This window comes from Artemia franciscana, chromosome 21, assembly GCF_032884065.1.
Source record: "Artemia franciscana chromosome 21, ASM3288406v1, whole genome shotgun sequence".
Lineage (NCBI taxonomy): Eukaryota > Metazoa > Arthropoda > Branchiopoda > Anostraca > Artemiidae > Artemia > Artemia franciscana.
In genome coordinates, this window is record NC_088883.1 from 9746242 (window position 1) to 9771129 (window position 24888).

The window sequence follows — 24888 nt, forward strand, 5'->3', positions numbered from 1 at the left end:
TGCCTTTTAAATGCCAGACATTAAGTTTTTGGTGTGGCAGCTCCCTTAAAAATAACCATATTCAACACATGTAATATGATAGTATCAAAGGAGAAAAATTACATTTTTAGTTTGAAAAACTTCATTTTTCGAACTAAAAATAGTTTCAAGTTATAAAAATGATGCTTATGCCTCTTAAACTTTTGAAAAATCCAAAAATTGCAAAGATGCCAAGCTTTTTGCCGGAAACAGGTTCTCTCTCTGGGCAGCTTCATTTTAAAAGGGGTCATATTCATCAATTTAAAATGTAGTTGCACTAGCTTGGAGGGAAGAGGAGAGGATACTTACATCACAGAATTCCCCCTCCCTATATTTTAAAATCTGTTATTGGTATTTTCATTTGAAAACATCCTTTTTGCATTTTCGTTAAAAAATTGAAAAAAACCTCTTTTGAAAAATTGAAAGATTTGAAAAATATGCCCCCCCCAACCTTCTTATGAATAGGTGTGTCTCATAAAACGAGTTCACGCAAACTCCCCAAGTATAAAATTTTCCCTGAAAAGTTCACCCCCCAGAAACGTCCCTCCCATGGAACAATTTTCTCGCTGTAAATTTCTCTCAGCATAAAAATTATCCCCGTCTCCCATCTCGGAACGTGTATGCACAATACCGAATAGCTAACATCATACGCACACAATGCGCAAATTTCATAGCTTAAAGACCTTTCCTTAGGGGCTTGGGGGGAGGTCAGGTTATCTCCAAAGTCATGGACCTTTCAACAATGCTAAAAAAATGGCTGTCTCAGAATTTTGATCAACTTACTTTGGCGAAAATTGGGTGTGGGAGGGGTGCTAGTTGCCCTCCAATCTTTTGGGTCACTTGAAAAGTACACTAGAAACTTTAATTTCCGTTCAAATGATCTCCCTCCCGATGTTCTAGCATTATTTGTTCGTTACGATAACCCATGGGAAAACACAAAAAAAAGATACCAAAAAAGCAAGAAATAAAAACGCATCCGTGATGTTTCTTGTGGCAATTAAATAAAAAAAACTGAAAGTAAGGAGCGATATCAAAACTTAAAACGAACAGAAATTACTCCGTATATGAAAGGGGCTGTTCCCTCCTCAACGCCTCCCTCCTTACGCTAATGTTTGACTCTTTCTCTCAATTCTACTTTTTAAAACAGTAAAAACCTTTAGCGTAAAGAGCGGGACGTTGAGGAGGGAACGGCCTCTTTCATATACGGAGTAATTTCTGTTCGTTTTAAGTTTTAATATCGCTCCTTACTTTTAGTTTAAAAAAAAAACTTGTTTTCCTTATTCAATTTTTGAACGTTTTTGAATTAATGTATGTTTTGATTTTGGCTCTCCGCACATGAATAATTAAACGAAATTTGCACATTAATTTATTTTTATGGCTAAATGGCTTTCTCATAGTTTTGATCGGACGACTTGAAAAAAAAGGAGCGGGGGAGTAGGCCTAGTTACCCTCCAATTTTTTGGTTATTTAAAAAGGCAACTAGAACTTTTAATTTTTTACGACTGTAAAAGTTTTTTACGTATATAAAAATATACATAACTTACGAATTAACTTACGTAACGAACTTATACATTCGTATGTGTTTGTTACGTATATGAGGGGGTCACTCCCTCGTCAACACCTCGCTCTTTACACTAAAGCTTAAATCTTGTCCCAATTCCTTAAGAATGACCCTTGAATCACAAAGGCCGTAGAATAAATAGTTGAAATTAATAAAATCACTTTAGCGTAAATAGCAAGGTAGGAGGTGATCCCCTCATATGCGTAATAATTTCTGTTCGTTTTAAGTTTTAATGCTGTTCCTTACTTTCAGTTGAAAAAAACTTTTTCATATTTATCTTTGCCCCTATTTTATATTTGTATTTGCTAGCTTGCTCTTATATTTGTAGCCCTTATATTTGTAGCTTGTAGCCCCTCCCACGGGGACTGTGGGGGAGTAAGTCGTCGCCAAAGACAAAATTATTAGATTTTTTCGACTATTCTGAATAAAATGGCTATCTCAGAATTTTGATCCGGTGAGGAAAAAATGAGCGTGGGTGGGGGCCTAGGTGCCCTCTGATTTTTTTGGTCACTTAAAAAGGGCACTAGAACTTTTAATTTTCGTTAGAATGAGCCCTCACACGACATTCTAGGACGACTGGGTCGATACGATAACCCCTGGAAAAAAAAAACAAATAAACACGCATCCGTGATCCGTCTTGTGGCAAAAAAAAAAATGCAAAATTCCACATTTTTGTAGATAGGAGCTTGAAACTTCTACTGTGGTGTTCTCTGATACGCTGAATCTGATGGTGTGATTTTCGTTAAGATTTTATGACTTTTAGGGGTGTTTTCCCCTATTTTCTAAAATAAGGCAAACTTTCTCAGGCTTGTAACTTTTGATGGATAAGTCTAAACTTAATGAAACTTATATATTCAAAGTCAGGCTAATTTTCTCAAGCTCGTAGCTTTTGATGTGTAGTACTAAATTTGATGAATCTTATATATTGGGAATCATGATATTAAGCCAACTCTTTTATTTATCTATTGATGTCAAAATTCTTCTTTTTTTAGAGTTTTCACTTTCTATTGAGCCGCGTCGCTCCTTAAGTACATTTCGTTACCACGAACTGCTTGATCAGTTGGTACAGTGCAGAGGTATTGGCAATTTAGAAGAAAAGGCTGATTGCTAAATATTTTTTTTAAGAGGAGTTATTGTCAATAACTTTTTCTTACCAAAGGGGCCACATCCCACTCCACTCTTACAGTAGTGTCAATTCCCAGAAATTAGGAGAGGAGCCAAAATGTATTTTCTGATATAACAAATTTTTCTAACAATTTTTGTCTTCGTAAATTCATACACATAGTCCATAATGCGCAAAAATAGAAGTACTGATTGGTTTTTATTGTGTCTTGTGGTATTGTAATACCACAGTATCCCCCCTGCCCCCATCCAAATGGATATCAGAGCAATTAGAATAATCATTATAAAAAAGTGTACTTAGGTGGCATTGATGCATTTCTCAATTTCTCACTATACGTAAAGGCCATTTTCCTAGGAAGTTTATTTTTGAAGTCCTCTAAGATTTTAGGGGAAAGGTTGGGTGCTCTGAACTAGACCTGGTTGATGTTATCCGAGAGACTTAAAATATAAAAATGATTTTTTTGGAAGATGTAAGATAAGCAGCTTTGAACTGGATGGTAGAGATCCAAAAGTTGCAATCCCTACTAAGAGCAGGCATCGCAAATGTTTTTATCTTTGATATCATAACAGTGCAAGTAGTCTCCTCCATCTAGTGGTAGTATTATTTCTCTTCTCGATTGTAATTGTAAATGATGGCTATGATACAAATTATGGATGGGTTACAGCACTAAAAATAAACTGTTTTCTTGTTTTGAAATAAAACTGAATTTTTCTAAAAATAAATCAGTGCATCACAAGTTGACATGTAAACATCCAAAAGCTGCTTAATAACAAAAGATGACGCTAGTTTTTTTCAGTTGCTTATCACTTCTTAGCGTGACCTGGCCAGAACTTGATTCCTTTTTAAATTTTCAAGTGGCTCTGTGGCTTAGCTCTTTCTGTGGCTCTGTGGCTTGAACACTCTGCAAAATTAAGGAACATTTCGGTTTTGATTCGCCTTAAGACAATTGAAAAAAAAATCCTAGATTTTTTTTTGAATTGTTTTAAAAAAGTTGAATTAAAATCATCTTGATGGAAGGTTAGGTTAAATTACCCTTGAACGACTATCGTAATGTGCTTTCTTTTACTAATAAATAAAAAAAAACTAGTTTTTTTAACTGAAAGTAAGCAGCGACATTAAAACTTAAAATGAACAGAAATTACTCCGTATATGAAATGGGTTGTCCCCTCCGCAATCCCTGGCTCTTTATGCTAAAGTTTTTAATTGTTTTAAAAAGTAGAACTGTGGCAAAGAGTCAAACTTTAGCGTAAAGAGCGAGTGATTGCAGAGGGGACAACCCATTTCATATAGGGAGTAATTTTCTGTTCGTTTTAAGTTTTAATGTCGCTCCTTACTTTCAGTTAAAAAAACTAGTTTTTTTTTATTTAATTTCTGAACGTTTTTGAATTAATGCATGTTTGATTTTGGCTCTGCGCACATAAATTATTAAAATGAAATTTGCATACTAATTCTTTTTTTGGCTAAATGGTTTTCTCTTAGTTTTGATCAGACGATTTTGAGAAATAAGGGGTGGGGAAGGAGGCGTAGTTGCCTTCCAAGTTTTCGGTTACTTAAAAAGGCAACTAGAACTTTTAATTTTTAACGAACGTTTTTTATTAGTAAAAAATATACGTAACTTAAGAATCAACTTACGTAACAAACTTTTATATTCTTATATTTTTATTATGTACATGAGGGGGTTTTTCCCCTCGTTAATACGTCGCTCTTTACGCTAAATCTTAAGTTTTGTCCCAATTCTTTAAGAAATGATCCCTGAATTAGAAAGACCGTAGAATAAATAATTGAAATTACTAAAAATACCTTAGCATAAAGAGCGAGGTATTTATCTCCTCCTAAATATCTTGCTCTTTATGCTAAAGTATTTTTAGAACCCCTCATATGCGTAATAATCTCTGTTCGTTTGAAGTTTTAATGCTACTCCTTACTTTCAATTGAAAAATTCTTTTTCATTGAATTTTTCTTCCCCCATGACATATTCCTCCAAGGAAAGATTCTTAAGGAACCACATAGCCCCCTCCCCTCAACCCCACCCCTAAACCAAAAAAATCTCCCTGAAAACGTCTGTACACTTCCCAATAACCATTACTGTATGCAAACACTAGTCAAAGTTTGTAACTTGCAGTCCCTCCCCTAGGAACTGTGGGGGAGTAAGGCATCCCCATAGACATAGTTATTATGGTTTTCGACTATGCGGGACAAAATGGCTATCTTAAAATTTTGATCCGTTGACTCTGGGAAAAAATGAGCGTGGGAGGGGCGTAGGTGCCCTCCAATTTTTTGGTCACTTAAAAAGGGCACTAGAAATTTTCATTCCCGTTAGAATGAGTCCTTTTGCAACATTCTAGGACCACTTGGTCGATACGATGACCCCTGGAAAAAAATAAAATAAATAAATAAAGACGCACCCCCGATCTGCCTTCTGGCAAAAAATACGAAATTCCACATTTTTGTAGATAGGAGCTTGAAATTTTTGCTGAAGGGTTCTCTGATACGCTGAATGCGATGGTGTGATTTTCGTTAAGATAATATTACTTTTAGGGGGTGTTTCCCCCTATTTTCCAAAATGAGGCAAATTTTCTCAGGCTCGTAACTTTTGTTGACAAAGACTAAATTTGATAAAACTTTATATTTAAAATCAGCATGAAAATTCAATTCTTTTGATGTATCTCTTAGCATCAAAATTCCATTTTTTAGAGTTTCGTTTACTATTGAGCCGGGTCGCTCTTTACTACAGTTCGTTACCACGAACTGTTTGATTTTTTCTCAGCCTTTTCCTTTACTTAGCTACGTAGAACGTGAACACACCGCTCGATGTGTCTTTCTATGCTCTTGCCGAAAATACTAACTACATCCTCTGCAGATTTTATCTTAACTCTTAATATGACACCTTGTTCCTTATATTTGCCAAAAAATTTTGAAAGTAATAACAATTATAAATACTTACATATCTCAATGATAAAAGTGGATTGCTTTTATTTAATCCCCCCTCCCTGATGGATAATTATACAACACATTATAAAAATGCACACTTTTTTAGAATAGCATGACTCTTTTAAAAAAGCCGCTTTTGTCGATTGGTTAGAATTCTAGATTTGAAATCCTTGAGTGGTGAGGATAGGGGTTTAAGCCCTTGTGTTGCTGGCTATTTGGGTGGAATGGAGATCAGTGGTGTGACTCTGTAAGCTTAACCAGATTCAACCCAGCTCTAAATCAGGGGTGGACCTAGAGCAAAATCGTGGGGGGACAAAGTGCACCATTGAGCAAAATCTTTGGCGTGGGGAGGGGGGGGGTAATGTGACAAGGGCAGCAATAATTGACCAAGTTGACATTTTTTTGAAAAAAGGAAGAAAATAGAAAAAAAGGAATAAGGGCGCCAGAAACAATCTGGAGAAGGTAAACAGGAAGAGTAGGTGAAGGCAAAGAATGGTTGGTCCACTTCCTGGCTGAAGTGGATATCAGCAACACCGGTAGGGACTTTAAAGTCCAGTGCCGTACTCTTTACCTTTTATTCCCACTTGTTGGTTAGTGTTCATCATAAGAAAATAAAGAAGAAATGAGTCGCACTGTTGAAAGATAAGTTTGAATATATGAAATTGACTGTGTATTTTTCCGTCAGAGGGAGGGAATAAAGTTAAGCAATACATTTCTAAGATAGACAGTAAGTATTTATAGTTGTTCTAATGTAGTTTCAAAATTTCTAGTAATGATTTTATAATAAGGAACAAGGTACTAAGGGCTTAAAACAATATTTGTCAAGGTGATCAGTAAACTTGGAAAGAACATAAAAAAGCATATCTAGCTGTGTCTTCATCTCCTATCTAGCTAAGTAATGAAAAAACTCAAAACTTACTAATTTTTTTAGTTTTTTCTCTTAAAACTATTTTGAGTATTTTTTTACATTTCAATCACAATGTAATAAACCCACTTAAGAACGGTCCTAGATAATTCCTTATAATATCCAAAATAATGTTGTGTAAGTTGAATAAGACGGATTAATCTACTGGGAGACAACGTAGTTCATTACTCCAACACGTTCATTATTAACGACCCATATCATGTTTCATATCTTGGAAATTCTCGATAATTATATCCCATTCTAGTACGTCTACTAAAGGTAGTTAGGAATCCTTTGAAAGATTGATGAGCTATGCCTCACGCATAAGGAACATTTTAAGACAGGGATAAATAGGGGGAAGTATGTCTCTGAATCGATTTACTCTTGTATGGATAAAGTTAATTTATAGAAGTAAATAACTTGAAAGTACCAAGGACATTAAAACGGAAATATTTCTTGCCCCCCCCCCTTCCCCGATAGATACATCTTAGGTTTATTCATGCCTGAAAGGTATGGCTTTCTCTGAAATACAAAATGTATAGGTAGTATTACGTTTTTTCAGTGTATCAAGTTGAACGCTGAAAATAAATAGTAAAACTAATTATCTAAATTTAACACCGTTTTTTGTTCAAAAATTCAAACAATAAAAATTTGTTAATTCGGTCTTCAAAGGAAAAATATGTATTCTTAAGCTGTTTGGTAAACAGCGTGTTTTAGAAACAATAGAAACAGCGTGTTTCTATTGATTGTTGCAAACAAGTCTCTTTTCTTTAAATTTTGACACCCGCTATTTCCGAAAGTGGCATAACCCGATATGAAGCTGTTTTCATTGAAAATAAATTTTCACTTTTTCCTATTTTTATACCTCTTCAATACCCCACTCTTTACGCTAAAGTTTTTTTTTAGTACTTTAAAGAGAGCTACTTATTATAATTAAACGGCCTTTTTGATTCAGGGGTCATTCTTAAAGAATTGGAACAAAATTGTAACTATAGCGTAACGAGCGAGGTATTGAAGAGGGGCAAACCCCCTAATATACGTAATAGTTTCTTTCGTTCGTTTTAATTTTTAATGTTGCTCCTTACTTTCAGTTGAAAAGACTTGTTTTTTTTTTATTTTATATATTAGAAAAAGAAGCATGTGACCCAAACAAATTATCTGGAGAAAAAGTTTTTCTTTAATACAAGGTCTTTGTTGCAGATCGTTGTTGCAAAATACGATAAATATTAAAGCAAAGATACAAATAATAATTTAGTTTTATAGTTAATAGATATGTTATTAGTTTCTTTCCCTTTTTTTCTTCTATTACACCGAGAAGTACTTTTGGCCGTGCGGCCGTATTGGTCCTTCAGGTTATATATGTATGAGGAAAAATATTAGCTTAAATTTTATTCAATTAGCTTGATATTAATTCCTAATTTAAACTACAAGTTTAATTGGTTTTGACTAATTTGGTTGAAAGGCTTAATAAAATAACTATAAAATAGTAAGTTTATGCAGTATATTTTCGGCTATTATGAAATAATTCTGCGTAAATTTAAAATTAATAATGTTTAAATGTAAATATAACAAAAATCATGACATTACTTTTGTAATCAGGTGAATTGCGTTCAACTAAGCAGTTTTGAATATTTCCATTCAATATTCAATATTTCAATTCAATATTTCAATTTCAATTTGAATATTTCAGAAGACATTTTGACCAGGTCTCCTTTTTCTAATTTATAATATTGCACCGTCAAAGAACTTTAGTGACTCTTGAGTGTTTTTGTTCAAATACATTTCCAAAAACTATATCAACGATTGCTGCCGAACAATACTTTCTGTATTTAGAACCATGCATTCAATATGAATAACTTATTAACTTATGCCTCAGAACATTTTCATAAATAATTTTTGAGACAATACTGGCTAATCAAACAGTTCGTGGTAACGAACAGTAGTAAGGAGCGACCCGGCTCAATAGTAAACGAAACTCTAAATAACAGAATTTTGATGCTAAAGTATACATCAAAAGAATCGAATTTTTATGCTGATTTTAAATCTATAAGTTTCATAAAATTTGGTCTTTGTCATCAAAAGTTACGAGCCTGAGAAAATTTGTCTTATTTTAGAAAATAGGGGAAAACACCCCCTAAAAGTCACAGAATCTTAACGAAAATCACACCATCACATTCAGCGTATTAGAGAACCCTATAGCAAAATTTTCAAGCTCCTATCTACAAAAATGTGGAATTTCGTATTTTTTGCCAGAAGACAAATCACGGGTGCGTGTTTATTTGTTTTTTTTTCCCCAGGGGTCATCGTATCGACCAAGTGGTCTTAGAATGTTGCAAGAGGGCTCATTCTAACGGAAATGAAAAGTTCTAGTGCCCTTTTTAAGTGACCAAAAAATTGGAGGGCACCTAGGCCCCCTCCCACGCTCATTTTTTCTCCAAAGTCAACAGATTAAAATTTTAAGATAGCCATTTTGTTCCACATAGTCAAAAACCATAATAACTATGTCTTTGGGAATGACTTACTCCCCCACAGTCCCTGGGGGAGGGGCTGCAAGTTACAAACTTCGACCAGTTTTAACATATACTAATGGTTATTGGGAAGTGTACAGTCGTTTTCAGGGGATTTTTGTTTTGTTTTGGGGGTGGGGTTGAGGGGAGGGGGCTCTGTGGGAGGATCTTTCCTTGGAGAAATATGTCATGTGGCAACAGAAATTCAATGAAAAGGGCGCAGGATTTTCTAAAATTACTATAAAAAAAAACAGTGAAAAAATAAACATGGAAAAGTTTTTTCAATTGAAAGTAAGGAGTAGCATTGAAACTTAAAACGAACAGAGATTATTACGTATATTAGGGGTTCTAAAAATACTTTAGGATAAAGAGCGAGGTATTTAGGAGGAGATAAATACCTCGCTCTATATATACCCCCTCATATACATAATAAAAATTTAAGAATATAAAAGTTTGTTACATAAGTTAATTCTTAAGTTAAGTATATTTTTTACTAATAAAAAAATTCGTTAAAAATTAAAATTTATAGTTGTCTTTTTGTGTAACCGAAAAATTGCATGGCAACTAGGCCTCCTTCCCCATCCCTTATTTCTCAAAATCGTCTGATCAGAACTAAGAGAAAGCCATTTAGCAAAAAAGGAATTAAAATGTAAATTTCATTTTAATAATTTATGTGTGGAGAGCCAAAATCAAACATGCATTAATTCAAAAACGTTAAACTTAGGAGCGACATTAAAACTTAAAACGAACAGAAATTACTCCGTATATGAAATGGGTTGTCCCCTCCGCAATCCTTCGCTCTTTACGCTAAAGTTTGACTCTTTATCACAATTCTGCTTTTTAAAACAATTAAAAGCTTTAGCATAAAGAGCGAAGGATTGCGGAGGGGACAACCCATTTCATATACGGAGTAATTTCTGTTCTTTTTAAGTTTTAATGTCGCTCCTTACTTTCAGTTAGAAAAACTAGTTTTTTTTTTATGTAATCGTGACTAAGCAACGATGTTCTCTTTCATCGTTGCTCAGAAAGGTTTTTATTATAGTTTCATTGTTTGTTTTCTAGGTTTGGTTTTTAAATTGTTCTTTTGACTTCTATTTGTATTTTTTACTATTCTGCACGGAGGACGGTTGAGCGGTGGTCTCGGCCGAAATATTTGCATACTTTTCTTCTGTTTTTTACTTCAAGTGTTATTCGTCTCTCTCTTCTTTTGCAATTTCTCTCTTCTTTTCTCTTCCTTTCTCTCTTCGTTTCGTCATCTCTCCTCCTTTCTCTCTTCTTTGAAATTCTTTGTCTTAAAAACATTTTCAATGCTCCAGCAAATAAAGAATTTGTTATATATTTCCAAGAGGAATTTCTTACTGGCTGTTTTGGGTACTCGATTGACTGACCGTACTTAGAACAGTATGCTGTACAAAAAACGTGGTAGTATCCCCCTTTCTAGGGCTACAAGAGAGGCTGAGATGTCTGAGCATGCTTTAAGGATGAAGGATCACAGATTGCCAAAGATCGTTCTTTTTGGCTATCCATCTAAGGCCAAGCGAAAAGCAGGTCGTCCCCGGATGGGTTTGACAGGAGGTCGTAAGAAAGGTTTTAAAGCAAATTGGAACTTCTTTGGACAGTGTAAAGCGAGAAGCTTTGAATATATTGGGATGGAGAGTGTGTGCAACTTTGTTGGCCTGAGGTGACTTGGTGCTGTAATGAATTTGTAGTAGAAGTAGTAGCAGTAGTTGCAGTAGCATGTAAACGAACACCAAATATTTATGGTTTTAAAGACCCCACCCCCCTCCCGACATGACTATTGAGTTAAAAGTAAATCTATTGTTGTACCTTCTTTTTATATTGTCTCGACTATTTTCTATACGAAGCTAATTAAGTTGGTTTCTTAAGAGTGTATTTATATCTTAAGAGTTATTGAAGTAGTTGAAGCCTTTTTTTTTCGGTTTAGTCGTCGCAAGTTTTTTGTGCGGTCATGGGACTAATTTAAGCTCCCCTGCCCTGTATGCAAGCATAGATGTATGGTATGCCTTGGCCTTCCGTTACTTTCCAATTCCGTTACTTTCAAGCTTATATTCAGGTGAACAAAACATTGGGTATTATCAGACTGTTTAATTCTAGAAGATGTGGTTTATTCTATAAAAAAAAATCAAAAATTACCATTTGTAACTACCATTTTGTTATGTTATGAATCACTTCCTGTATTTCTTATATATTCTATGTATATCCTCATCATTGATGCATTATCTGTTTATAGGACATGATAAATTTCGTTATATTTTATTTTTAGCTTGACTTGGAACAGGCCAATAAGAATTCAATATCTAAAAATAACATATCACCGGAGCTAAAAAAGCAATTGGAGGAGCAGCGCCAATTTCTAGAAGAACAGAAGTCTATTTTAGATCAGCGCCAAAGACAACTGGATGAGAAGCAAAAACAATTGGAAGAACTTGATAGAAAAATGAAGAAAAGACATGAAGAACTGGTCAACATGGAAGAAAAAGCAAAAATGGTAATTATATACTAGTAATAATAATAATAACAATTTACTTGCACCCTCTACGTACAAAAATGCGAACTTGAGATGTAAATAAAAAGAAGAAAAACACATAAACAACAAGTAGAACAATAGGGAATTTTTTTTTATATACGACATTGGAACGCAACTTTAAATGAATATTTCAACCCTATATCCAAGGACCATCCTCAGCAAAACAAATGAAGGAAAAATAAATATAAAAGAACTCACATTAAAATACAATCTTTAAAACTAAAATATTTCAACAAAATATTTAGCCTGGTTTAACTTCCTTGAAGTAATAATGCTAGGGCTGTTTTGAAAATATTTTAGTTTTAAAGTTTGTATTTAATATGAGTTCTTTTATATTCGTTTTTTCTTCTCTTGTTTTGCTGAGGACGGTTCTTGGATATAGGGTCGAAATATTCAGTTAAAGTGGCTTTCCGCTGTCTTATATAAAAAATTTCCCTATTGTTCTACTTTTTGTTTATGATAGAAAGGCAGTGTGGTCTTCGTCGCTATTTAAGAAAAAACACAAACCGCAGGATATGCACACTAACGAAAAAAAAAGGACAAAAACTACTTTGGGACAACAATATGATTCTTATTCAGCAAAAACACAAAGCACAAGAAAAATAATTTCGCTCATAATAGAAAACATACCTTAGCTGGGCTGATAGAAAATTGAACATACTTTTACTCGTAATGCTCACTCTTTAAACATAAATAATACAAAATTACTAAGTTGGCCTAATACAATTCAGAGGAATGTGAACTATTTTTCAGACCACTTATGAAAATTAATCGATTGCTCATCCCTCTTTTCACAAGTTTCAGAAAAATCGCACCGCCTAGAAATATAACTATTTCTAGTCCAAATAGGAAACTGAAGTAAATATTTACAAAATCGCAGAAGACAGGACAGATTTGGCTGTGCCCGGTTGAAGAAGAAAAACGCTAAGTAGGTGTAAGAAAAAATAGATGGGGCTTAAAAAAGAATTATAAAGCCTGTCCAACATTCTTTTATCACATTCTTTTATTCGTCGTTCTTTTATTAAATTTTCCTTTAACTTAACAATTAAACCGTAAGGAGGCTTGCAAAGGAAACGGGTGCTAGTGTAAAAAAAAATGATCAGCGTCATCTATTTTTGCTGGCTTTGTTTGACCACTGCATGCTTTTCCTTTTAGATATTTAAAATGATGGGCAGCGTTGCCAGTAGAGGAGGGAGATATGGGGGTATGTATTCTTTCTAGTCTCCCTTCCCACCGACATTATGAAAAGCCGTTTTTAGTATTTTAATTAAAACTTATTATTTTTTTTCTTTTTTTTAAATTCAAAAATGCCCCCTCCCCCAGATTTTGAAAAAATACATTTTGACCTCACCTGAATTTTTTGAAATGACACTACTGATGTAGGAGAGGATTCAGAAAATAGGATTAGGTCACCGGTGGGCTTATCAGCTTAAATTCAATTAGGCTACTTAGCTCGCCAAGATCTTCCCAAGCTTATGCCTATTTTGTTCAGGCTAGATTTTAGTTTTACATAATTTTTGAAAACAAAAATAACAAAAGGTAACTAGTTCTCGCTTATCGAGAGAACTGAGCATAAATCCTATTATGTTACAGACTAATACATAAATTATTCAATTTTCTTTAAAATTTTTCACTTTTCTAGTGAAGTCGCCTGACGCTACACTGTGTGTGGGGCTAATGATTTTTAATTCATACCTTGCCATGTTAAATCAGCGAAGATCTAACCCTTGTAACTTTCTCTTATAAATAGTATTTCCTTATATTTACCTCTTATAAGTCAAAATGTACTTTTATTGGGCTGGTTTATTTTTGTTGCATTCATCTTCACATTTCAGCTAATGAGTTTTTGGTTTCAATAATTGAAATGATTGAATGAAAATGATTTTTAGCAAATCCCATTCTTCCTTAAGCCCTGTCAGAAACGGAAGCTAATTAACGCCATCTCTTTTTTTTGGTTTTATCCATTTCTGATTTATCAATTTCTGCTTCTATTTATGCAGTGTTTATCTATTTCAGCTTCTATTTCAAATTCTGAGCTAGCAAAAAAGAACGCAAAACTTGATTATGTTTCTCTTGCGAAATTTTGAATAAGTAAAAAGAGTGAAAAGCTTTTAAGTTGCAACGCTGTGCAAACAATTAAACTCTGAATGTCCTTGGTGACAACCACCACGATTCATGGCGTAATAGACTGCTAATAGTCGTGAAAAAAGAAATTTACCAAACAAAGAAGTTTTCAAAGATTTTAGTCAGACAGCTCCAACCAGCTTAGCCTTATTTAAAACTGTATACACCGTATTAAAGAGTGTTTCCTAGATGGTTTGTCTCTTATAAAGAGATAATTAAGACAATTAGATTTAATTAAAATATTTTGTTCAACAGCAGACACGTTGCACTTTTCTTTTTTTACTGATAGAATTATAAGACCATAAACTGTGCGCCATAAGGTGATAAGATCAAATTGATTATTGGAATAAAAATCTAATAAAATACTTGTTAAGCTAACAAGTTTGTCAACTTTAGCGCAGCGGGAATTAAAAAGCGAAATGAAAAAGGTATCATTATGGGTGCGCTCGTCAAACAGAGTCAAGGCTCAGGCTACAAAAGCCCATCGCGTTTGACTTGATCATTCATTTTAATTTCTGTTTGTTTTAAATTTCATTTATTCTTTAAACAGTAGTTTATATTCGTTTTATTTTCAACTTATTATCTGATATTATTTCTGCGTATTTTCTCATATCATTCTTTACTTTTCTTTAGAAAACATTTTTCTGATTTTTTTTTTAAGGTTTGTTTCTTTTTTTTACTGATATAGTATTATTGTGTGTTAATTGAACGAGTAACTGCAAGGTTGTTAATCAGATTCGAACACTCAGTATAAATTCCAACGTATGGAAAAGACTTCGCAATACTATACATACTAATGCGTTACTAGTAGCCAAACAGGAACTTTCTAATGAGCAGATTGAGCAAATCAAACTGAGCATCATGGAGCAAAACTACAATGAGTGAAAAAAATATTTCATTACTTATATTTTATCACTAAATAGAGATTCAAAAAGCCTTTATTGTATTGCTAAAACTTTTTTTCGTTTTTTCTAGATTGCTAAAAAAGATAGCGCTAGCATAGTCGCTTCTGATGAAGAACTAAAACAGCTCCGCGAAGAAAAACAGAGGGCATCCGATGAAGCAGAAAAATTAATGAAGCTGGTACAGATGTCGCAAGAAGAACAATTTGCGAAAGATAAGACAATAGCTGAACTACAAGAGTAAGATTTTTTTGAATACAAAAAAATATATACGATTTTTAACTGAAAAAAAGCACTTTTCCCCATAAGTCAATGTTAACTTTCGACCAATATCTTTTAATATATGACATGATATTTAAATATTTTAATTGGCTCCCCATAATATATCATAATATGCTACTACTATTACTGCTTCGTGCTAATTTTCTAGCAACAAACTGGCCCAAACCGCTTACATATATACAGGAGGATATATGCGAAACATATATACGTACAGCAGGACCAGATATTTTTCGTCTCACCTGGAATCTAAACTTGAGATGTTTCGTGGAAGTTAACCGTAAGCTCCCTAGACCCAAAGTGCCCTCTATACTTAAAATGATACCCATATGATAGTCAACCCTTATGGTTGCCCAGTGGATTGGTTTCTGCTTGGCACTGCGGGTCTCAGGGATAGGTTTTAGTTCTTGTCAGGCTATGCAACAAACTTGTAACCCCTCTCTGAAAAAAAAGACCTGGCAACTAAAATGCTGACACTTGTTGGCGCTGAGTTAGGTTTAAAAGCCTGTACTATGTTTTCAAGAACAAGCGCATGTAAACATGTGTTTGTTCTTACATGTATTGTATGGGTGGCCTTTATATAATGTCTCACTGGTACAGGGTTTATAGCTAATTAAATTAGGGCACTAGAACTCTTAGTCTTAGAACTTTGAATCTCGCGTTAAAATCATGAAATTTCATATTTTGTCGATAGGTGCTCGAAAATTCCAAAATAAGGATTCTCTTATGTGTGAATTAAAGGTGTAATTTTCAGTAAGATCCTTTTGGGGATGTTTTGTCCCTGTTTCTAAATTATACTCAGGCTCATAACTTTTTATAGGTGCCGTTGAAATTCATGATTTTTCACATTAAGAGCTATGATAAGAAACACTTTTTCGTATCTTTATAAATAGTCATAGAAATTCCGTCTTTTAGACTTTCGGTTGCTATTAGCCCCTGTCACTCCCTGATTACACGGGAATTGTTTGATTGATAAGTGTCTAAATCATCGGACCCGTTAAGCCCTTAATCTTATAGACTGTTAGCTGGCAGTGGTTAGGCAGATAGGAAAGCTTTAGTTAAGGTCCTATCCTTGCAGGGTATGCCATATAAGTGCCTACTAGTAAGTAGTAGGTATAGCAGATTAGCAGTTGGTACAGTGTAGAATAAGGGTTTAAGCAGGGTTGTTTTCCATTAATGTGAATTGTTCTGGTGAAAATTTTAATCATTTTCGCTCCCTGCAGTTTGAACAATTCCTTTTTAGGATGGGAGGTATTATCATTAAAACTTGCCTTTTTGAGATTTACATTTTAAAAAAATTGAAAACACGACAGATTCCCTTAGGTTATGCAAAATACTTTATTGATCATATTTTGCAAAATATTATTATCAATCTTACTTAGGTAAGGCTGTGACTTATTTGATGGACTTTGATCTAAGAAACACGGGACAGGCTATGCGAGGATACGACATCAAATGGGAAGTTAGAACTTGCTTAGAATTGCACAGATAATTTGACTGTCATAGATAAAACTAAGCAAAACGATTAAATTTGTCGAGGCTCGTATGGTTCAAAATGTAGGGATAGGTTTAAAAATTAGGAGCATTAAGTTGCTTAGACTAGGAATCAATGAGGGTATTCAAGTGGCGAGAAAATTGATCAAGTGGAGATCTTCAGCTATGGTAGAATTGCTATTAAAAATGAAGAATGCATTTAAGATGCAACAAATATAATTATTACACTGGAGTCTGCTTTTTCTGTTGTTGAGAAGAATAGGAAGAAAATTCCTCAAAATAAGATCAAAATATCAGAAACAATGATGATGACACTGGTTAAGTATGGCTCAACGTTTAAACGTTTAAACTGGTTAAACGTTTCTTCTTGGAAAGGTTATGGAAGAAACGTAAAAATTTTTCCACAACAGATTGGGATACTCGTTTGACTAACCCTATGTCAAACGATGTCAAAGCTTATGTCAAACAATAAGCTGGGCCAAAAATTGGATTCATTCCCACTTTCTACAATTGTAATGAATGAATGAATTTAATGAATGAAACTGCAATGAATGAAACGCTAAAACAGGTTAATGAAACGAAAAATTCGTTAGAATGGGGTTTGCTGCCTGGTATTGTTTTTACCCTGTAAGATAAGATTCAAATTAAGGCATTTAAGCAGTCCAAGTCTTCCAAAAAACTCCCTTCCAAAAAACTTGCTTCTGGCCCTTATGATTTTGCCTATGCATATACTCCGTGGCCTTGATTAAATTTGTGGCTCAGAGAGCATGGCTTTGTCAGTGCAAGATTAGTGATAGATATTGGGAGATTAGTTGGGTAGATATTTGGTAGATTGGGTAGTGGGTATAAATGGAATGGGTAGAATTGAAATTCTTTTGTGATACAATTAGTAGGTTAAGCATTCCTTCATGAATTAAGTGGTGATTAGGAGCTCATTACATCAGAATAAGCTTATGAGGACTGCTCAAGGTGTTCAGGTTATGAGGTTTACAACGCCCTTTTGAGTGTAAACTTCATAACCTGAGGTTTACAATCAAAGGAATGATGAATTCCTTTCTGAAAAAAATTGGTAATGGGAATTCCCTCATAGAGTGTCGTTAAGCAAACTTTTTAGAGTGCTGCAAACCAAAAGCTTAAAAAAAAAAAACTTAAAGAAAAATAAATTTCGTTTTTCTTCTGAAATAATGGGATTTTAGGAATTTAAAAGGGTAACAATCCTTTAAGTACATCCTTAAAGTTGAAATGATAAGTTAGAACTTTGGTTGTTTTTTAGATGTTACCAAGAACGAAGCGTTTTTATGTCATAATTAAAACACCATTTAACACCATATAACACCATAAAACACCGTAGGCACTGTATCATAAAAGATACCCTGCCCTGCACTGTATTTGTATGCCTTTTATACCGTATATCCTGTAAACACAGTAACATAAAAATACCGTGTCAGAATACGCATGCCCTTCTTTAATGTGTGTAGTGGTTCGTCTTAACAGGTGACCTACAGTAATAAGAATCTTTCATTTTGGGCAATAGCTTGAATAAGGTCAATAGCGTTAATCATACTAAAGTACAATATTTTTTTCTATTATTATTATTAGAAGGTATGTAAGGCGGGATCAGTTTTATAGTTACTAGCTAAAACCGTCTTATATCCAACCTTATATCTGCCTAAACAAGCCGTTTATTTGTGTATGGACGTTGTAAATCTTTAGGGATGATTGTACCATCGCATAGAACTTTTGGTTCCTTCAAAGATTCAACGCACATTTACATCTACTCGAAGAAGGATAGAGTGGAGATGTCGTAGAAACGTCACAGCTTCTTTTCTTTTTGTTTCCTTACTCTTCTTTCCTTGTTTATGTGTCGAACTCATCGTGACTGCATAAATGGAATATATATTTAGTAGCAAATTGGTATGCGTTAGAACGGAGGAATCTTACGGTGGATTTGACGCCCTAGATTCACTTCTTCGATAAATACATTTCTTCTCTTATTTCCATTAAAAAATACTGTTTGTTTCTAGAACAATTTATAGGATGTCTTACAGTTATATTCCCGAAGTTATATTCCAAGGTCAAATTCATAAAAGTACACACATATTAACAGTATTCAAACAGTGTCAAACAGTTCGTGGTAACGAACTGTAAAGAGCGATCCGGCTCAATAGAAACTGAAATTCTAAAAAACAAATTTTGATACCTATAGATATATCAAAAGAATTGGCTTAATGTGCTGATTTCAAATATATAACTTTCATAAAGTTTAGCTTTTCTCATTAAAGGCTACGAGCCTGAGAAAATTTGCCTGATTTTCGAAAAAAGGGGAAACACCCCCTAAAAGTCATAGAATCTTAACGAAAATTACACCCCAGGTTCAGCGTTTCAGAAAACCCTACTGTAGAGTTTTCAAGCTCCTACATGTAAAAATGTGGAATTTTGTATTTTTGCCAGAAGAAAGATTTTAAATGACCTAAAAGATTGGAGGGCATTGGCCCCCTCCTCCACCCATTTTTTCCCAAAATTGTCAAGTCAAATTTTGAAATAGCCATGCTGTTCACTATATTTGAGAAGCCCACTAACTATACCTTTGGCTATGCCATGATCCCCCCCCCCACGCACACACACAGCCCCAGAGGAAATGTCTGTAAGTTTAAAAATTTTCCCATTGCTTATAGAGAGTTTTTGTTATTGAAAAGTATGTATACATTTACGGGTGGGGGGACGAATTTTCTGATCTTGGTTTTTTCTGGGATAAATTTTCCATGGGGATGGAAGTTCCCAGGGTATGAACCTATCAGGGGAAATTTTACACTGGGGACATTTGCCAGAATTCCTATACAAAGTTCTTCTTACGTGTCTTGCTTTCTCTTTTCCGTCTAAATTTTATTTTTGGAGTCGTTAAGGGTCATTGCCCGGGGCTATTTTCACCGGAATTGAATTGTCTAGAGGATATTTCCGTGGAGAGGGGGATTTCTCTGTGGAGGTGGTGCCAGATTTCCTGGCATTGTTTAAAAAATAACCAGAAATTAAATAGAAAAACAAGTTCTTTCAACCGAAAGTAAGGAGCAGCAGTAAAACTTCAAACGAAAAGAAATTATTACGTATATGAAGTGGTCTCCCCCCTCCTCAGCACCTTTCTCTTTACGCTAAATCTTGAATTTTGTCCCAATCCCTTAAGAACGACACCTGAAACACAAAGGTCGTTTAATTAGAAGTTTTTTCAAAGTGATCAAAAACATTGGCGTAAAGAGTGCGGTGTTGAGGAGGGGGGATTCCCTTTCATATACGTAATAATTTATGTTCGTTTTAAATTTTAATGCTGCTCCTTACTTTCTGTTGAAAAAATATGTTTTTTCTATTTAACTAAAAGTTAAGACTAGAAATTAGGGAAGCGGAGGTCTCTTTTTATTATCTTATGGATGAATTAAAGTTGTTTCTACGCGTGACAAAGAAGATATAATGGATAAATAAGTTTTGAGACAGCTACATGTGTAGGAAGTAATATCAGAGGAATTTATTTTTTCCTAGGTGGGGGGGGGAGGGAGCTTCGGTAAAAAATTAAGACCTTATGTGAAAAATCAAAGAAATTGTGGAAAACTTCAAAGAGGTGTCAAGTTTCTAGGGGAGTATGATACCTGAGACAATATTTACCTTATCACCTTTGAGTAAAAAATCTCCTTTGTGTGAAAGGGGAGCTCTTCTTACTGAATCCTTTTAATTTGCTTTCAGGTTTATTTTGGAGCTTCGATATTTCGGTTTATTGATTTACGGATACTTTTTTTTTTATTCAGGTTTATCTCTTTTTTTATTCCAAAATTTGCGGCGCCAGATACTTTCAAGTATCTGGTATGCCATTATTCTTTTGTCTTGATCCATCATGAGGTTGTAAGTGTATGTTGAATCTTTGAAGGAGTCAATAGCCTCTGAATCACCGAATTTGAAGGAGTCGACAAACTCGTTTTTAAAACTTGGACTACTAAGGACAGTGATTCACTCCTTTCCAAGCGGGCTGACATTAAAAAAAATGGTAACCAATTTTTGTAAGCTAAGGTCCCATATTGAAGAGAGCAAAGCTTGAATTTAAGTTCAAACTAGGAGGCTAAAATGAGTAACTTCAAACTAGATGGGTAAAATACACTCAATTTTTGAATATTTATGATAGTAGATGGAGAAAATATTTGAATTTAATCAGAATCACGAAAGTATTGGCAGAAGTTACAACCACGCCATCTGTTAAAATAAAGGGAATTGAAAGTTTGAGATGAAAAAAACAAACAGACTTAGGAGCATAAAATTATGCAACTAATTGTGCATATATTATTATACTATTTTACTACTGCGCTATATAGCTAAAATACATCGAAGCTAGGTGACACTCAAATTCCCTGTAGACCTCCGGTGCTTGAAAGTAATTTCAAAGCATATCTATAGTAAGTTCAAGCCTATTTATCTATAAGATAATTGTAGCAACTAACAACTGTTACTATATTGCTATCACTTGTAATATTGTTTGGTTTGGTTTTTGTTAATATGATTTGAAAGTTTGGTCGTAAATCCTTGGGCAATGGGCAGCCTAATGTTAAAAGAATTTTTAGGAGCGCTGGCCTAAGAGCGGTTCGAAACATATATCCTTAAGTCCTTGACTTCTAATAGGGGAACCTGAAATCAGAAGAAAATTTGGGATAAAATATGCGGGTAACTATGAAGCCGGGGGCCGACAATAGGCCAAAAAAATCGATTTTTTTCTTTTTGAATGGGTTGAAACCTAGTAATAAAAGTTCTTGAGTGAAGATAGAATGTATATTAAAAATAATTTTAGTTTGGAGTTTGGGTTCCCAGAAATAGAGCCTCCAAAACCCAATTATTTTTATCGACTTCGTTTTGGGGCGATACGAACACCAATACAGAAGAAAAAAAAGGAAAAGAAATTTTTTTCCTCAAAATTGGGACTAGAACAAGAACTGAAAATATTTTTGAGTTGGGACACAAACCCCTTGATACAGGTCCCCCAATTTTTTTCCTGGTGGTTGAAACTTTTAAAAACATTTTCTAGGCCAAGGGGATGTATTTTGAAGGGAGCGAGAAGGTTATTAAGACCCAAAATTAGGCTAAATAATTAGTCATCTCCGATCAATTTGAAACTTAGAGACATAAGTTCATGGGTGAAGGGAATCCAAATAAAAAAAAAAAAAAAAAAAAAAATCCAAGGACCGTCCCCCGAAAATTAGGCCCAAAAGAGGAAAAAATTGTATTTTCTGTTCTGATCAAAACTTATATCCTCAAGGCCATAGGTCAAGCTAACTCCATGCACAAGATAAAGGAAAAAGGCTATTTGTTCCCCTTGATAAAAGGCTAGAAAAGCTTATAACAAATAGATAGTTTATAACAAACTATTTCTCTCATAGGCTTGAAATTTACACTTGTTAGCTCTGGATTAGAGGAACTGTCAGGGACAGAAACAACTTAGGTTGATGGCAGGGACCCGGTGAAACTGGCATCTGAAAATTTTATTTTCGACTGGTGTAAAATATATCTGAACTCAGTGAGCAACCGGTTCTTGGCTAAGGAAGGGGGGATTCCTAACTCGCGAGAAATATTCCATAAAAAAAGTTCTTTGAAGGGCCCTACAAATTAGTACATTCAAAGAGAAAAATAAGGGTTTTGGGTCCGCCCTTCTTAAAATTATGCCCCCTCTCCCCCCAAAAAATTGTAGATTAATTTAGACCTTCAAAGGCGATTTCCTGGGTTAATCAAGCCATTCATTTTTGTTCAGAAGGGGAAGTGTTAGATTGGCAAAAATTATTTGCTGTCCCTGATTAGTTTGAAAGTTGTAGCCTTAATTCTTTATGTCAAAAATATAAAAAAAACTAGTTTTTTTTTTTTAACTGAAAGGAGCGAAATTAAAACGTAAAACGAACAGAAATTACTCCGTGTATGGAAGGGGCTGTTCCCTGCTCAACGCCCCGCTCTTTACGCTAAAGTTTGACTCTTTCTCTCAATTCTACTTTATTAAACAGTAAAAAACTTTAGCGTAAAGAGCAGGCGTTGAGAAGGGAACAGCCCCTTTCATACACGGAGTAATTTCTGTTCGTTTTAAGTTTTATTGTCGCTCCTTACTTTCAGTTAAAAAAACTAGTTTTTTATATATTTAATTTCTGAACGTTTTTGAATTAATGTATGTTTGATTTTGGCTCTCCGCGCATAAATTATTAAAATGAAATTTGCATATTAATTTTTTTTTGGCTAAATGGCTTTCTCATAGTTTTGATCAGACGATTTTTAGAAAAAGGGGTGGGGGAGGAGGCCTAGTTCCAGTTTTTTGTTACTTTAAAAGGCAACTAGAACTTTTAATTTTTAACGAATGTTTTTATTAGTAAGAATTCCGTATTATTGAATTATAGAATTAACGAACGAACTATAGAACGTAACGATCTTTTATATTCTTATATTTTTATTGTGTATATGAGGGGATTTATCCCCTCGTTAATACATCACTCTTTACACTAAAGCTTAAATTTTGTCCCAACTCTTTAAGAATGACCCCTGAATCAGAAAGGCCGTAAAATAAATAGTTGAGATTACTAAAAATACTCCAGCGTAAAGAGCGAGGTATTTAGGAGCAGATAAGCCCCTCATATGCGTAATAATCTCTGTTCGTTTTAGGTTTTAATGCTGCTCCTTACTTTCAGTTGAAAAAAACTTTTTCAGATTCATTTTTTCATTGTTTTTTTATAATAATGCTAGAAAATCCAGCGCCCCCTTCATTCAATTTCTCTTTCGCCATGACACATTCTTCCAAGGAAAGATCCTCCCACATATCCCCCTCCCCTCACCCCCCCCCCCAAACCAAAATAATCCCCTTGAAAAACGTCTGTACAATTCTCAATAACCATTACTGTATGTAAACACTGGTCAAAGTTTGTAACTTGAAGCCCCTCCCCCGGGGACTGTGAAGGAGTAAGTCATCCCAAAGACATAGTTATCATGGTTTTCGACTATGCTGAACAAAATGGCTATCTCAAAATTTTGATCCGTTGACCTTGGAGAAAAAATGAGCGTGGGAGGGGGCCTGGGTGCACTCTAATTTTTTTGGTCACTTAAAAAGGGCACTAGAACTTTTCATTTCCATTAGAATGAGCCCTCTTGCGACATTCTAGGACCACTCGGTCGATATGACCTGGGGAAAAAAACAACAACAAAAAAAACAAATAAACACGCACCCGTGATCGGTCTTCAGGCAAAAAATACGAAGTTCCACATTTTTGTAAATAGGAGCTTCAAACCTATACAATAGGGTTCTCTGATACGCTGAATGCGATGGTGTGATTTTCGTTAATATTCTATGACTTTTAGGGGGTTTTCCTCCTATTTTCCAAAATAAGGCAAATTTTCTCATGCTGGTAGCTTTTGATGACAAATACTAAATTTGATGGAACACAAAGGAACACAAAGAACAAAAACAAAGGAACAAATTTCAGGAACACAAAGGATATCCAGATGATGTTTATAAAGCTCTTCGGTTTAAATTGTATCATAATCATTACGTTGAAGCGTCTAATTTTCAGGACTTTCCTTTTCCATAAAATATTGGCTTACATATTTAGAGATTGCTACCAGCGTTGACGTATCGCTTAAAGCCGGGGATGCTATAGCAAAATTTGCGTTCATAATGTTTGATATTCCCATGGCAGTCAAGCGTTTCTTGACAGCACCGAAGAACCTCAGTCCAGCGCCACTCTATTTCTTTTAGCCTAGTGGATATTAGGTTTTCTAAGATCCATCTTTTACACCCCCTCGACCACGATTGTGTCGCGTTGTCAGATTTCTGAATGACGAATAGGGATGGAGGTGGGAGTCTTAGTTGCCATGAACCATAGCCTTCAGGTTAGCAGTTATATTCTCAGCCCACCGTCAACTACGTCATACACACAACCTAACCTCTAAGAGCTCTAGGAAGAGAATAATAGCAAAAATATGATTTCGTTTAGACATCGCTAATTTATCAATAATTTGAAAATAATTAAAATATGTTTTGACTTTAGACAGCCATACTGAATTTCTTCCAATTATAGTGAGATTTGGCGTTTGTAAAATGAATTTTAAAACGTACAGAAGCATGCAATAAATAATTTAAGATATTTGCATAAATACTTCAACAATGTAATAGGTTTCTTGGTGGTAATTAAGCGTGAATTACATTAATTGTCCCTTTTAGACTTAATTACCCCCAGTGTCATTAATAATATACCAGGGTTCCTCATAAGAATCAGCATTTAGCTACATGTTAGCTTACTAGAGGAGGGTGCTGAATTCAAGCATATAAGTAAGAATCTGTTTCGAGGAGGGGTAGGGGTGTAACTTCACAATTAGTTGATAATATAAATTTAATTAATTTATTAATTTAATGAATTTTGATTTCTCAATTTAATTTATTGATTTATTAATGTAACTGCAAATTAAAGATGCAAGAGGCTGTACCAAAAATTGTAGTGTGTAA

At 34.4% G+C, this 24888-nt stretch overlaps 1 protein-coding gene across 3 annotated transcripts in view; it reads left to right on the forward strand.

Moving 5' to 3' along the window:
• Positions 1–24888, forward strand: part of LOC136041027 (uncharacterized) — a 251653-nt gene that overhangs the window by 185849 nt on the left and 40916 nt on the right. For all 3 annotated transcript variants that reach the window (XM_065725549.1, XM_065725547.1, XM_065725548.1), the window contains 2 exons: positions 11329–11553; positions 14692–14858. In XM_065725549.1, coding sequence (XP_065581621.1) covers positions 11329–11553; positions 14692–14858 — 392 coding nt within the window. The remainder of the gene's footprint in view (positions 1–11328; positions 11554–14691; positions 14859–24888) is intronic.